This window comes from Lagopus muta, chromosome 11, assembly GCF_023343835.1.
Source record: "Lagopus muta isolate bLagMut1 chromosome 11, bLagMut1 primary, whole genome shotgun sequence".
NCBI classification, from domain to species: domain Eukaryota; kingdom Metazoa; phylum Chordata; class Aves; order Galliformes; family Phasianidae; genus Lagopus; species Lagopus muta.
In genome coordinates this window covers 324,783-338,802 of record NC_064443.1, presented here as the reverse complement: position 1 = coordinate 338,802, position 14,020 = coordinate 324,783, and the positions used below count along the sequence as shown (strand labels likewise).

The following is a 14,020-nucleotide window of genomic DNA, read 5'->3' as shown; positions in this document are numbered from 1 at the left end:
AAGCAAGTAAATATATTCACTTTTGGTTTGTGATATTCAGCCTTGGGAAGTCTGGCACTTCAGGTGTACAGAGAAAAAATATATGCTTTAGGAATAAAAAAGAAAATGTCTTGTTCTTTTATTCACTTGGCAAGGGGAATGTTCTGCTTTCCATTTGCTCCTCCTGAAGGCACGTGTAACCTGAAATGTTAAGAATTGGGGACTACAGTTTAATGTATTTTTAGGTGGTAGTGGTTGTGTTGCCAAGAAATACAACCTTGAAGTTGAAGTCCAGCAGCCTCTGAGTTTGTGTATGTACTGTATTTTCTGAGTACTGTGAGCTCTGAGGGAGATTTCAGCTCTTTTCTCACAAAGTTAAAAAACGCAGTGTGAAATAAACAGTTGACACTGACTTCCATGTCTCAGCTGTTCTGCTGAAATGGGAAACAGATCCCAGGGTGGAAATCATCCTCGGAGAACACACCCAACAGTTTCTCTTTCCTCTTACCAGTACAGGTGGCAAGTTTTTTGACAAGAGATCTGTTTCAAGCTCAGGATACCTGCATCTGGCTTTGCTTTCCTTTACCATTTTTTGCAAATGATTTTCAGTGTTTTTACTTGGGCCTTCTCTCATTCTTCAGCCACCTCACTGAGATTCTCCATGTACTGCGTAGTTTGCTGATCAGAAAAAGGTTGCTTTCATTTATGTACAGTTTAAATAAATTGTGATGTGATGTTGTTTGGTTGCTCATGACAGACTAAAATTTATGTGAGAATGAGCAGATTAATTTGCTTTAGGTTCAGACTCCCAACTTCTGTGTGCTGTTAGAGAAGCTGCAGGTAACAGCGCAGCAATCAGTTGTAGCTGCGAGCAGTGCTCTCTTTCACACATTTTATACAGCATTATGAGGGTATTTTTCCTTTTCCTGTCAATTCTGTAATTTCCTTCTCTTTGCTTCATGCTGCCTGGAGTAGAACCCAGCTCTTTGGGCCTTATCCCAGGTAAGACAGTCATTCTGTGCATTTGTTTCATGAGGAAGGAACCAAGTTGTCCATGACTGCCTGCATGCACAGCACTGCAGAAGCCTCATCTGCTGTCTTTTCATCTCTGCACAGTTTGCTGGAGAAGATTGAGCAGGAGACGTGGCGAGAGACTGGAATCTCTTTTGTTACATCGGTAACTCGCCTCATGGAGCGCCTGCTGGACTACAGGTATCTGACAGCAGTGTAATGTGTCCTCAGTGAGTGTATAAGAAGTTTGTGAAGAGGTAATACCAAATTATCATGTACAGAGAGCATTTCCATTGTCTATCAAGGTGCACCCATCAGGGAAGCGTTATATAAGTATGTGTAACTCAGTGCTGCAAGGCTCCAAGTGAAAAGCAAAGAGCCCTGGCTCTTCTTCTTGGCAGATCATTCCAGGTGAACAGCAGAGGTGAAGAAAGTTGTTCATTCTCACAAGTGTACATGCATACACATATAGGTATTGATGTATGTAGTATCATACATTATATGTAAAATATACACCATGTTACATATACATACACTCAGAGTTGTTTTTATGTAACAGTTGGCAATTAGAAACTCTTAGAACCGACCCACGTGTTTCTATCTGTATCCTGCTGACAAGTTCCAATATTTATTTGGTTCTTCTGCTGCTCAGTGGAGGTGAAAACACATGACTGGGTGTGGATATTGGGCAATCACAAATCCTTCACTGCACTGTTTAGTTTGTTCTTTTTGTTCTCCTGACCAGTTTGATCAGATTTGCTCTTTCTTTTCCTGACAGCAGCTGCCATAAAACTAAGCAAGACCAGATATCTGAGACACGTTAAAAGAGAATGCAAGGAAGCTGACTTTCTTTTTGGTGCAACTGTCAGTGCAGCTTTGTTACACAGACACTCATTTTCATGCTTAGTACAGGAACAGATAACAGTTTTTTAGTATAGTTTCAATAAGCAGCAGAATATTTCAGTCCCAGAGCAGAACAAAATAGAGAACGGCATCAAAATTTGGAAATGCCCAGACCAAATGTGTAATAATTGTTGGGGCAATTGTGCAAGTCCCATACAGAACTGTGAAGTGGAGAGCTGTGCTGATCAGTTTTGACACCTTGTGGATCCCAGCCACCAACTAGCTGACAGTATGGCTCTCAGAAAAGTTTGCCATGTCTTCTTTGAAAGTTTTGTCTCTTTTTTTTTTTTTTCCGAAAGGAAATCTTTCAGATGTGTGTTGTAACATTCCTCTACCTTTTTAGGGACTGTATGAAAGGCGATGAAACAGAGAACAAGAAAATCGGTTGCACTGTTAACCTTATGGTAAAGATGTTTCCTTTATTTCGTTGTGCAGTGAAATTGACGCTGGGGTGAGGAAAATTGGGTAGGAATGTGTCAGACAAGGCGCAGGATCCAAGGGCAGGCAGGATGTAATGACAGAGCTTAGGAGCACCTCCTGGGAGCTGTGGTCCAGCTCTGCCTGGAACTGAGTGCTGTAAGTCTCACCTCCCCCCAGCTGCATTCTGAGGGTCTTTGTGACAGAGGTCTCACAAACTCTCTGGCCTTTTCTTTCCATGTTTGACTGCCCTCACTTTGAAAATAATTCTAACATTGGTGAGTTAGATCTGCATGAGCACAAAAAGAATGAGTCCTTTCCTTTTATGTTAATCTTTTTTCAGTACCTTTATACATACAGAGGCATCTCTGATTGTTGTGGAGGAAGGAACTTTCTCAGTGAGAGTGACTGTTCTCTTTCTCTTACAGAATTTCTATAAATCAGAAATTAACAAGGAAGAGATGTACATCCGCTACATCCACAAGCTGTGTGACATGCACTTACAGGCTGAGAACTACACAGGTTAGTCAGGCACCAAACAGGGGCTGTTTGAAGTCCCACTGAAAGGTTTTGATTCTCGTAATCTTATTCTCTATTATCTGTTGAATTTATTAGGAAAAAAATGTTGTTATAATCAGTTATTTAGAAAGATAAGAAGCTGAGGTCCACCTCATTCTGTCCAGTTAGTTTGCACCCTGAATTTTGTATTAAAGTGTTGTGCAAGGAAGGTTGATTGAAAAATCACAGCAGTGGAATGAAAATCACAAGCCCACTGTTGTATTATCATTCCCCAAATTTCTTTGCGTATCTAGGGAGCACTTTAAAAGTCTGCTGACTCTAATTCTGTGTTGTCCAAGCTGTGTTTACAGCTGCAGGCCCCATCTCAGTGTTACACAGCTCAGTTCAGCTGTGTGTTGCACATCTGAGTATCTGTGGATTTGAATCAAGTAGCTAAGGAGAAAGAGACTCGACAGATTTGTTCCTAAAAGTCAGGTTTATCAGAAGGAGCCACGTGCTGCTATTTTAAGCCACTGAGCAATGTAATGTTAACCTAATGCTTCTGAATTCTTTTCTCAAGTTGTACATCAGAACTTCCAGCGTGTTTTAGAAGCAGCTTGTGATCTTTTAACCTATTCGAGATTTGTCATCATTGATTCAATGGTTGCATTTCCAACAGAGGCTGCATTTACTTTGCTTTTGTACTGTGAGTTACTTCAGTGGGAGGACAGACCTCTGAGAGAGTTCCTGCATTACCCATCTCAGTCAGAGTGGCAACGTAAGGAAGGTCTGTGCCGTAAGATTATCCATTACTTCAACAAAGGGAAGGTATGCCAACTTCTTCTCTCTTCCAGCAGCTTCCTTCCCTTTTCCTGACTTAGAGCTTGCAAGGCTATCATTTCAGTTCGGTAGCCTGGAAGTAAATTTATACTAAAAGGTTTAGTAACTTGACAGATTGCTTCTTGGCTCTTTGGAGCAAAAAAAAAAACAACCAAAACCAGATGAGAAAAATGGATGTGGGTATTTCATTATGCATAACATTTGGAACTGGTTTAGGTAGGCCACCAGGAGCCTACCTAAAGCAAAGCTCAGATCACCTGACATGGCAGAGACTGGTGAACACCAGTTCCTGAATTTATATATTAAAAAAATACAGTGTGTGCAAAGTGCTGTGTTACGGCTGCCTTTGCTGTTTAGGACTTGCTGTGTTTCTGACCTCCTGAAGTAAACATCCGTAGGTAGAAGTAACTGTAGGAGATCCTACAGTTAAAAAAGATAAAGCCTTTTCAGCATCACTGTGATTTTAAAGTTTCTTTCACTTAATGTGCAGCTTCATCCGTTGCACAAGAAAAGAGTGAATGCATTTCAGTTCCTTATATTTGGTATGCTTTTCCTGCCAGGAGTAACTGTTCGAAGCACTGCAGGCAGGTGCTGCAGCCGCTTGTATCTGTGTTCTGTTTTGGAGGGGAGTATTAGAAGTGAAATCATCTGTGAGAATGTTGTCAGAGTTATATTTTTTCCAGGAAAATAAACCATCCAGCATGTATTACTGGGAGATAACATCTGTATGTGCACCTCAGGGTTGCTTTTTCCTATGATGACAGCGAAAGTGGCATTAAATAGAAATGGGATTTCATTTATATGGGGTTGACATTCCATTTTGCTTCTGGCAGAGGCATCCTGTGCAGAACATGGCAGAGAAGTCAGATTGTGCTTGTGAGGGGGAGTGGCCAATTTCTGAGGGAGTGATTCATTACCAGAGATCTTTTTTGGCTCAGAAATTGATCTTCTCTAATAATACTGTATGTGATTTTCTGTTTAGTTTCAGAAAATTTCACAGCTTTATAAGACTGCACTTTAAAAAATTAAGTTATTAACTTATATAAATATGGCAGTACTGTGCCACCTGATTTAGCCAAGCGTAATAAAGAGGCTATGTAGAAATTGAGCCTGTGTTTTTGACAAACAGGCCATCCATACAAGCATTAAAGGTGAGTACAAACTTGATGGATCTAATTTTGCTATAAATCTCCTAACAGATTGGAGTGTTAATTAACCTCTTGGGGATTTTTTCCTGCTGGGCATTTCTGGAGTTACTTGGCTGTGCTTTAATCCTCCTTCATTTTAAATGGTAGCTGAATGACTAACTAATCCACATAAGCAGTGTGTATGTCATTTGGGCTCTGAAAAATGGAGAGAAGCCAGATCTGCTGCTGCTGTGTAACAGGGACCAGCTCAGGAGGCAGAAGTTCGTTTGCTTAGCTTGTGCCTGGCAGGTTGTATTCTGCACTCCCTGGGTCCTGAAGAATGGAATGTGTTGATCTTTGTCACACTGTTGCATATCTAGATAGATTCTGATTCTGCTTCTGGTATCTTTCATTAAGTAAGAGGGTCAGAGCAGCATTGGAGAAGGTGTAAAAATTCTATGCTTGTTCATGGGAAGATCTCACAGCAGTGAGGGAGAAAAGCAGGGGGCACAAGGCATGCACAACAGAAGGGCGTGCAGGCTGAGCACATCAAGCACATGGTCAGGGCAGCTGGGCAGCTCTCATTCTCAGTATTGCTGAAAGCAGCCCTGTCAGGGAAGTAATAAGATGCTCCAGGACCCTTCTTCCTTTCACTCTGCGTGCTCCTTCCTGCTGCCTTCTCGCTGTGTTTCTCATCGGTTTGTGACCATGTGGAGGTGCATAACTTTAAATGTAGGATTTTTTCTAATTCACAGATGTGAGCAGTCATTTTGTCCGTTAAGACTCAAGGTTTTCTAGTTGAAGGAAATTGAATGGGACAATTTGAACCTAACAGATCCTTTTTCTGGACAGCAGCAGCTTGAGAACTTCACAACTCTCTTCTACCCAGTTCAGAGCTAGTTTTTCTTGATAAGAACTGTGACCAGATCCCTTGCCAACACCACAGTGTGCATTCTCCTCAGTTTCAGACAGATGCTGTGAGAGACCCAATGCTGCACTTTCAAAGCATTTTTAGATCATGTGCTCTATCCCAAGCATTTGAACTAATTTATCTCGTGCACACTAATTTGAATCACACTTCCAAAAGAAATCTGCACATTGGGAAGTGAGTAAATAATGGCTCCCATTCATAAATGTTGATTGTCTCTGTCTGTGCCTCCTGTGTGCGGTCAGCATCACAAATGAGAGTTGCTGGTGTCATAGGAGACAGCTGCAATAAAACTCTCATGAGCCTGCTTCAGAGTGAAGAATGTAATACAGAACATACCACCAGATCAGACAGCAAAAGAGAAAGCACTAATGAATGAAAGTAACAGTGGAGACCTTAGGAGATTATTTGTGAGGGGAAGGATGATGATGCTGTAGAGGAAAGTGGCATTTGTGCAGCACATGGAACTGCTGCATATTCCATTTCTGCACTGTGAAGGCAGTAGTCATTAACATCACCATTTTTAAAAAGGGGAATCCCAGTGAGTCAGATGTCCATTTGTTCTGCTTTACTGTTAAATATCTCTGACTCTCTTTCTAACAAGTTATCTATATGTTGGGTTTCTTCCACTTACGCGCTGCATCATTATCCTCATCTCCAAATTGGAGGGAAGTGGATTTGATGGGTGGACGACCCCATGGATAAGCAATTGGTTGAAAGGCCGCAGACAGAGGGTGGTGGTCAATGGCTCTATGTCCAGGTGGAGGCCGGTAACAAGTGGTGTCCCCCAAGGGTCTGTCTTGGGACCGGTGCTCTTTAACATCTTTATTAATGACATCGATGAGGGAATTGAGTGCACCCTCAGCAAGTTTGCTGACGACACCAAGCTGAGTGGTGCGGTTGATACGGTGGAAGGAAGGGATGCCATTCAGAGGGACCTCAACAGGCTGGAGGGCTGGGCTCGGGTGAACCTGATGAGGTTCAACACGGCAAAGTGCAGGGTTTTGCATTTGGGCCAGAAGAACCCCAGGCACCTGTACAGGCTGGGAGGAGCGGTCCTTGAGAGCAGCTCGGCAGAGAAGGACCTGGGGGTCCTGATGGACGAGAGACTGAATATGAGCCAGCAGTGCGCTCTGGCAGCTCGAAAGGCAAATGGGATCCTGGGCTCCATCAGGAGAGGGGTGGCCAGCAGGGACAGGGAGGTGATTGTCCCTCTCTACTCGGCTCTTGTGAGGCCCCATCTGGAGTACTGTGTCCAGGTGTGGAGCCCTCAGTACAAGAAAGACATTGAGATTTTGGAAAGGGTCCAGAGGAGGGCAACTAAGATGATCAGGGGGCTGGAGCACCTCCCCTATGAGGACAGGCTGAGGGAGTTGGGCTTGTTCAGCCTGGAGAAGAGAAGGCTGCGGGGTGACCTCATTGCAGCCTATCAATACCTGAAGGGAACCTACACCCAGGAGGGGAGTAAACTCTTCAAAAGGGCTGACAACAGCAGGACTAGGGGAAATGGTTTTAAGTTGAAGGAGGGAAGATTTAGGTTGAATGTTAGGGGGAAGTTCTTTACTAGGAGAGTGGTTAGGCCCTGGAACGGGCTGCCCAGGGAGGTTGTGAATGCCCCGTCCTTGGACGTGTTTAAGGCCAGGTTGGACAGGGTCCTGGGCAACCTGATCTGAATGTGTATGTTTGGTGGCCCTGCTAGGCAGGGGGGTTGGAACTACATGATCCTTGGGGTCCCTTCCAACCCGGGTGATTATGTGATTCTGTGATTATCAACAGAATATTCAGCTGGCGTGTTAGAATTTCTCTGCATTGAAATCTGTTTGAAAGGAAGAGAGAAAGCCTGAGCTGGGATGACAGGAATAGTATGAGAGTACATGTGAAAGAGCTGGAGCTTCCTGAAAGGAAGCCAGTCAGCTTTCTGCTTCTATCCAGATGACAGATTAGAGAATTATGTAGGCTTTAGCAGCAGCATACCATTTGGGAGTTGGGAGTGAAACTGCTACTATGCAGTGTATCAAAAGCCATCTTTTCCTGGCCAGGTGACATAGGAGAGATTTGTCTTTTCTATTCTTTTGGGTAAATTTGGATCACCTGAAGACTGAAAGTCTATGTGCTGATACTGTAGCTATTTCTGAAACCCATTGGCATGCAGAGTGCTTGGGTAGTTGTGTTTGCACATAATGCACTTAGCTGGATAATGCTGCTGGTCACAATTTGGAGTATCTGTTTGTATGTCATGGACTGACAGCCACAGTGAAAATGCTGTTAATTTGAGATCACACAACCCCAAGTTAATTCTAAGCAGTCAGTGAGCTGCTCTTTCAGGTTGTTTCCTTGTTCCAAAGTTTCCTTGTTTCTAAGTGAAAGATACTCTGAAGGAATCTTTTACTTAGCAAGTTCTTATGTAAGCTTTTGTGATCCACAGAGGATAAAGAGTTGGGAACTTTGTTCTCCTTTTTGCTTTTTCCATTTATCCTTTGTTTTAAGATTGGAGTTCTTAGACTCACTGTGTTTTTGCTCTTCAGAGGACAACAAACCCATCTCTGCTATTAGGACAGGCTCTGTGTGTGTGTGCATAAAGGGAAGCGCTGCAAGGCACCCGTTGCACTTAATCAAATGGTGCAGAGATTCTCTTTTTGAAGTGAAGAAAGGGTACGGAGCACTATTATTTTACATCATTACTGTTAATTACCATTAACAATAATTTACAGTATTACTCTTTGTAAAACTGATGTTAATAATCTCACAGGTTAAGTTTGTTTTCTCTGCAACACAGTTGTAGTTAAAAAGAAAAGAGGCAAGTTAACCCAGTAATGCATAAAAATAATCTAATAAAGGTTCAGCTGAGACCAGGGGCTTCCAGGTCCTTTACATAAATGTGGTAAGAAACAGCCCCCAAGGCATTTCCAGTCTGTGCAGGAAGAGGAGATTTCAGTTGAAGGGCATAAAATGAGCTCTCTGAAAAGCTAACAGGTGACAAGGGAGTTCCTCTCCCTGTATGTGTTTGCATGCCCAAACTCAGCCTCTTTCTTCCTTACTTCTGATGGCAGTGGCTGTGGCGTGCCAGAAAAGACTCACTGTATGCAGAATGTAAGATAAGTGAGTTTTACTTTCAGTTCTGGATACAAATACTCAGTGCAACAATGCGTGTCAGTTCTGAGCATGCTGTATCTCTGTGTTTGTTTCCCATTGCTTGAGGGTTTCATGTTCTCAGTAGGAAGGAGCAGCCTCAGGAGGGAACCCCAGTACAAGAAAGACAGGAAGCTGCTGGAGAAGGTCCAGAGGAGGGGCAACAAAGATGCTCAGAGGGCTGCAGCACCTTCCCTACAAAGACAGGCTGAGGGAGCTGGGCTTGGTCAGCCTGGAGAAGAGAAGGCTGTGGGGTGACCTCATTGCAGCCTTTCAGTACCTAAAGGCAGCCTACAAACAGGAGGGGAATCAACTCTTGGAAAGGGGAGATAACTGCAGGACAAGGGGAAATGGTTTGAAGTTGAAGGAGGGAAGATTTAGGTTGAATGGCAGGGGGAAGTTCTTCACAGAGAATAGTGAGGTGCTGGAACAGCTGCCCAGAGAGGCTGTGGATGCCCCCATCCGTCCCTAGAGGTGTTCAAGGCTGGATGGGGCCCTGGGCAGCCTGGGCTGCTATGAAATGGGGAGGTTGGCAGCCATGCCTGTGGCAGGGGGATGGAGCTTCATGATCCTTGAGGTCCCTTCCAACCAAAGCCATTCTGTGATTCTATGAGGGGCCTCAGCTGTGAGGAGTCTGTACTTCAGGGAGTGAAGAAAACCGAGATGTTAGGTGGGAGGGGAATTTAACAGTAAGAAAATGTTAGCTGTATTTCTCCAGAGAAGTTCCCAGTCTGCTGAGTGAACTTTTAGCAAGAGCATGCATGTAATTTTAGTGGGATATGTGCCTTCATTACCATCTCAAAGAGAATCAATCTGATGTTCATGGAAACTGTTTCATCACATTGCATTTTTGTACTTAAACCCTGGCATTTCATACCTAATGAATTGCCTAAAATGAGTTCCTGTATTCCTCTCAGCTGGCTGTTAGTTGATTCCAAGACACTGGTCGCTGTGAGTGTGATTTGCTTTGGTTTTGCAGAGCTGGGAGTTTGGAATCCCGCTGTGCAGAGAGCTGGCCATGCAGTACGAAAGTCTCTACGACTACCAGAGCCTCAGCTGGATTCGGGTATGTGGCAGCAGTTCCTCTCCTAGCACACTCTCATCCAGTAGGGAATTCTGCCAACCTCTCAGAAAACCCTCAGTTTAAGAAACAAACCAACCAACCAACCCAGCACCACAAATAACTCCCTTGCCATGGGTTCATTTCAGTGGTGTTGTGGGCCCACTGGGGGAATTCTTAGGTCTGTCAGCAGTGAACATGGACAACAGATGAGGAAATCTTGACTTGCTGCTGCAATTGCCTGTTTTACATATATTTTTTGCAAAAAACATCCTTTTTTTCTTCCTTTTCTTTTTAATGTATTGATATTTCATTTTAACTCCAAAAATATCCAGGACCCATCTGCCTCAGCTGACTTAAGAGGAGGGAAAGGGAAAAACAGAATGGAAAAGGCAAACATTTATGGCATTCTTGTGAGTTTTCAAAGATGTGATGCCCTGGTAAAACCAAGCTGGGGGAGATTTGTGGCACTGTTGCTGTAATCAGAAAAGTTTTGCTGTGTATAACCTTTATGAATTTGCATAGACATCTAAAATAGTACAGCTTGAGCATTTCTTCTGGTGTGCAGGAAACACTGACACATCAGTAAATTAGCTGTTCATTTTGCCTCTTTTTTAATTGGCTTTAATCAGTAGGCTAGTATGATTGTTTCAGCTCAGCAATGGAACCTGTTCAACTCATCATTTTGTTCACAGGTACATGATCTATTTTCTGTTCAGAATCCCTAAATCTGTGTTGACCTGAACTGGATTGAATTTCTCCCCATTGCACAAAGTTTTCCTTATTCTGTCCATCTCACTTAACACGTTCCCACAGTGACTTCAGGTCTTTCTCCATATTACAAAAGAGGTAATGTGTGTGAAGCCAAGAAGAAAGCCTTGGCACAGTGTTCTGAGTCAAAGCTGCTGTGAGGATTCCCTGCAGTGGAAGCAATGACATCAAACTGGTGCTTCTCTTTAGAAAGCTATCTTTTTGGATATAATGAAATCCTTGTGAGCATTTCAGAGACTCGATTTGGCAAGAGGGTTTGAAATCCCACTCCTGATGCAGTGCCAGCACAGTGCCATAGAAATAATAATTGGGGCTGAATAAAAGTCCTCCTTCCAAACTCCTTTTTTCTTCCGTGTTAAACTTACCGGTGTACGGAGCTGGAGTAGGTTTAATTATGCTTTGCCCTTTTTCACTCTCCTCAACTCAGTTAAGGCAAACCCAATTGAATTGGTACAATTTTTCAGACAGCAGTATAGATTCTGAGCTGTGGGGAGTGGGGTGTTAAAGCACAGGCCTGAGTCTCAGCTTGGCCCTTAGTTCTGCAGTGCACAGAAGATTACGTGCAAGACTTGTTTTATTTAAAATGAAATGCAACAGAAAAAAGACATACATCATCTCCCAAAATGTAGAATGAGCTGGGTGATTTTATGGTCTGCTCCACCACATGGACCATTTAATTAATAATCTTAATTGTTAAAACAATATCACTATTCTCATTAAAAGAAAAAGTGTGTATGCACAAGAGCAGCGTTTTGTTGTAATGCACCTTGAGAGTCTCATGTTTTAAGTGCAGTTTTAAAAGTCTGATAGCAGCTGTCATTTTCCTCCGCAGAAAATGGAAGCCACCTATTATGATAATATCATGGAACAGCAGCGCCTGGAACCGGAATTCTTCAGAGTTGGTTTTTATGGTCGAAAATTCCCATTCTTCCTGAGGGTAAGCCAGAGCTATACAAAATGTGACAGCAGGACTGGGCTCCGAGTAGCTGTCACAGCTCTGAATTTTGGTTGTGGAGATACGACATCTGCTGTTCATTTTATATTTTACACTTGCATAAGCAGAAGCAGCTTTCTGATAGGTCTGAAGGGTATCGTTGGTTGGGAATATTCTTAGGAACACAGATCAGAAATTTGACGGACGCCTATGTGTATTTCTGGCAATCTCACGTCAGCAAAATTTACCTCTGTAATTAAGCAAAATTCTTTATTGCAGTGGTGATGGGTCATTATTTCAACTAACTTTCATTATCTCAAATTATCACGCTTTTAAAAACATCTCGCATGACAGAATGATTCTAGTAAGAGACTGATGACACTCTTCTGCTCTCTACAGCAAAAGTTCTCCTGTATTAAGTAGAAAGCCCATCAGCTTCTCTGTGCACATCCTCACTTTGAGCTTACTGTCTGCTGCTGTGCGCAGGGTCAGCAGGCTCTGAGATCCACTGAAAAAGTGAAAATGTTTTATCTTCCTAATGAGGCATTTGTTCATACGGCTTCTTGTTTCTGGTTCAGAGTAAGGAGGGAATATAATCTGACACCTGGAAAAGCTGCCTGAAAATTGATCATAGAATCATAGAATCACAAGGTTGGAAACGACCTATAAGATCATCTAGTCCAACCATTGATGGCAGATGCCATCTGGTCTGACAGGCCAAGCTAACCTGCAGCATGCTTTCAGGGGCTGGAGCAGCATGTTTTTTTGTTTTCTTTAAAGATAGGGTTTGACAAGAGATGGCACCACTCTTGAGTAATACAGTAATAAGTTACAAAAAGCAAAGCAAAACTGTTTGCCATTTTTGTTTCATAAGGTACACATTCTGAAAATTGCCTTCTTAAACTTCCCTCTGCTTTGTTATAGCTGAGATTAAAATATTGGTGTTTAATTACGTTACTTTAGTGGAGGCATGCTGTAAATAATCAAGGTGGGATATCAATGGACAATGGGTGGCATTATTATACTCAAAGGTGAAGCAAGAGCCTCAATCAGCATTTTAGATCAGCACGCGAAAGATTGAAGAGTGTTGCAGTGTGAAGATCCCCTTTTCCGAAGAGCTCCCAAGAAAACATGATTTCTTTTTTAGTAACAACAGATGTTGCAGAAAATAAACAACAAGCAAGTCATGATGGCACATAAGTGTTCCTGTGTTAGAAGTACTGTCAGTGAATCCTTGTGCATCCTCGTTCTGTCGTGGACCCTGCCTGGCCTTACACTGCACCATTGTGAAGTGCTGTATAGAAACTTGGCTGGAGATGTTAACAGCAAACATTAGCATATACAGTTATAATCCTTGTTAGTTCTGCAATTGCACTTAGTAGCAGTGCTTCTGGTAGCAGATTACTAACATAGCAGTCTCGTTAGAATGCACCCTCCTCCTTCCTCTCCCTGATGATCCATGCAGTGCTCACATTGCTAAGTACAGTCTAAGCCCATTAGCAGTTGCATCTGCATGGATCACACTATAAAGAGATCCACAGCATCTATTCTGGAGAAGAAGAAGATTTATGTGGATTTAAAATTTTCAAATGGATGCAAGAGCGATTTAAAGTGATGAAATAACTTCATGTACTTTTTAATTTTTCTACTGTTGTATAGTTTAAGACAGAAAATAGCTACTTCCTTCCATATCTGCAGTTTTGTAGACCCTTTGTCTAGAAAAATCGCTTATGTCACTGTGGAACCTGCATCTCTTTCTATCCTCCCTACACAAATATATTAGAACTGCTCATGTCTTTTCCTACCAAAAGTTCAAGTAAGGACTAACAAGCTGTGTGCTGAGATCTTGTATTGCCTTCTGTGTGAAGAGTCTATTAAATCTGGCCTGATGTGTTTTCAGGACATTATTGTTAGAACTTTATTTATAGCCTTTACCGTTTCCTTAGTTGCTGCAATCAAAAATTAAAACAGAATGCAGTAAGTGCCATGAAGAGATTCACCTTCAGATATCAATAATAGCTGCAAAGCTGGGCCATTACAGACTGAACTGTGTTTTCATCACAGCTTCCACCATGAGATCTCATCTCTAGAGATGAAGCACAAGCCCAAAGGCTAAACTTCTTGGCTAAACTTTATGAACAGGTTTTGCCAGTTTCTCTTTCATTCTGCTAATAGCAAGAAATCACAGCATATGCTGCAGCTGTTTGACTGCAAGAAATAGAATGGGGGCAACTTTCTTGCTTGATGGAATTTTTTTTGTTGTTGTTTTATTAAGAAGGAGAAAAATCTCCCTGTACAGCATACACAATAGCTATTGTGATGAGTCAGAACGCCCAGAATTAGAGATTTGCCTGCTGTGATAAGTCTCACGTCAGGCAATGCTATCACCAGTCGAAGTTGTATTATGTGGTAATATAGTTAAG

The 14,020-nt window shown here is 42.5% G+C and overlaps 1 protein-coding gene across 8 annotated transcripts in view; it reads left to right on the top strand.

The window, feature by feature from the left end:
- The window catches only part of DOCK3 (dedicator of cytokinesis 3), a 185,848-nt gene that overhangs the window by 146,639 nt on the left and 25,189 nt on the right, over positions 1-14,020 (top strand). For 7 of the 8 annotated variants that reach the window (XM_048956982.1, XM_048956985.1, XM_048956986.1 and 4 more), the window contains exons 34-40: positions 955-981; positions 1,096-1,191; positions 2,237-2,297; positions 2,739-2,832; positions 3,488-3,636; positions 9,812-9,898; positions 11,496-11,600. In XM_048956982.1, coding sequence (XP_048812939.1) covers positions 955-981; positions 1,096-1,191; positions 2,237-2,297; positions 2,739-2,832; positions 3,488-3,636; positions 9,812-9,898; positions 11,496-11,600 — 619 coding nt within the window. The remainder of the gene's footprint in view (positions 1-954; positions 982-1,095; positions 1,192-2,236; positions 2,298-2,738; positions 2,833-3,487; positions 3,637-9,811; positions 9,899-11,495; positions 11,601-14,020) is intronic. The other variant, XM_048956981.1, reaches the window with a different exon arrangement.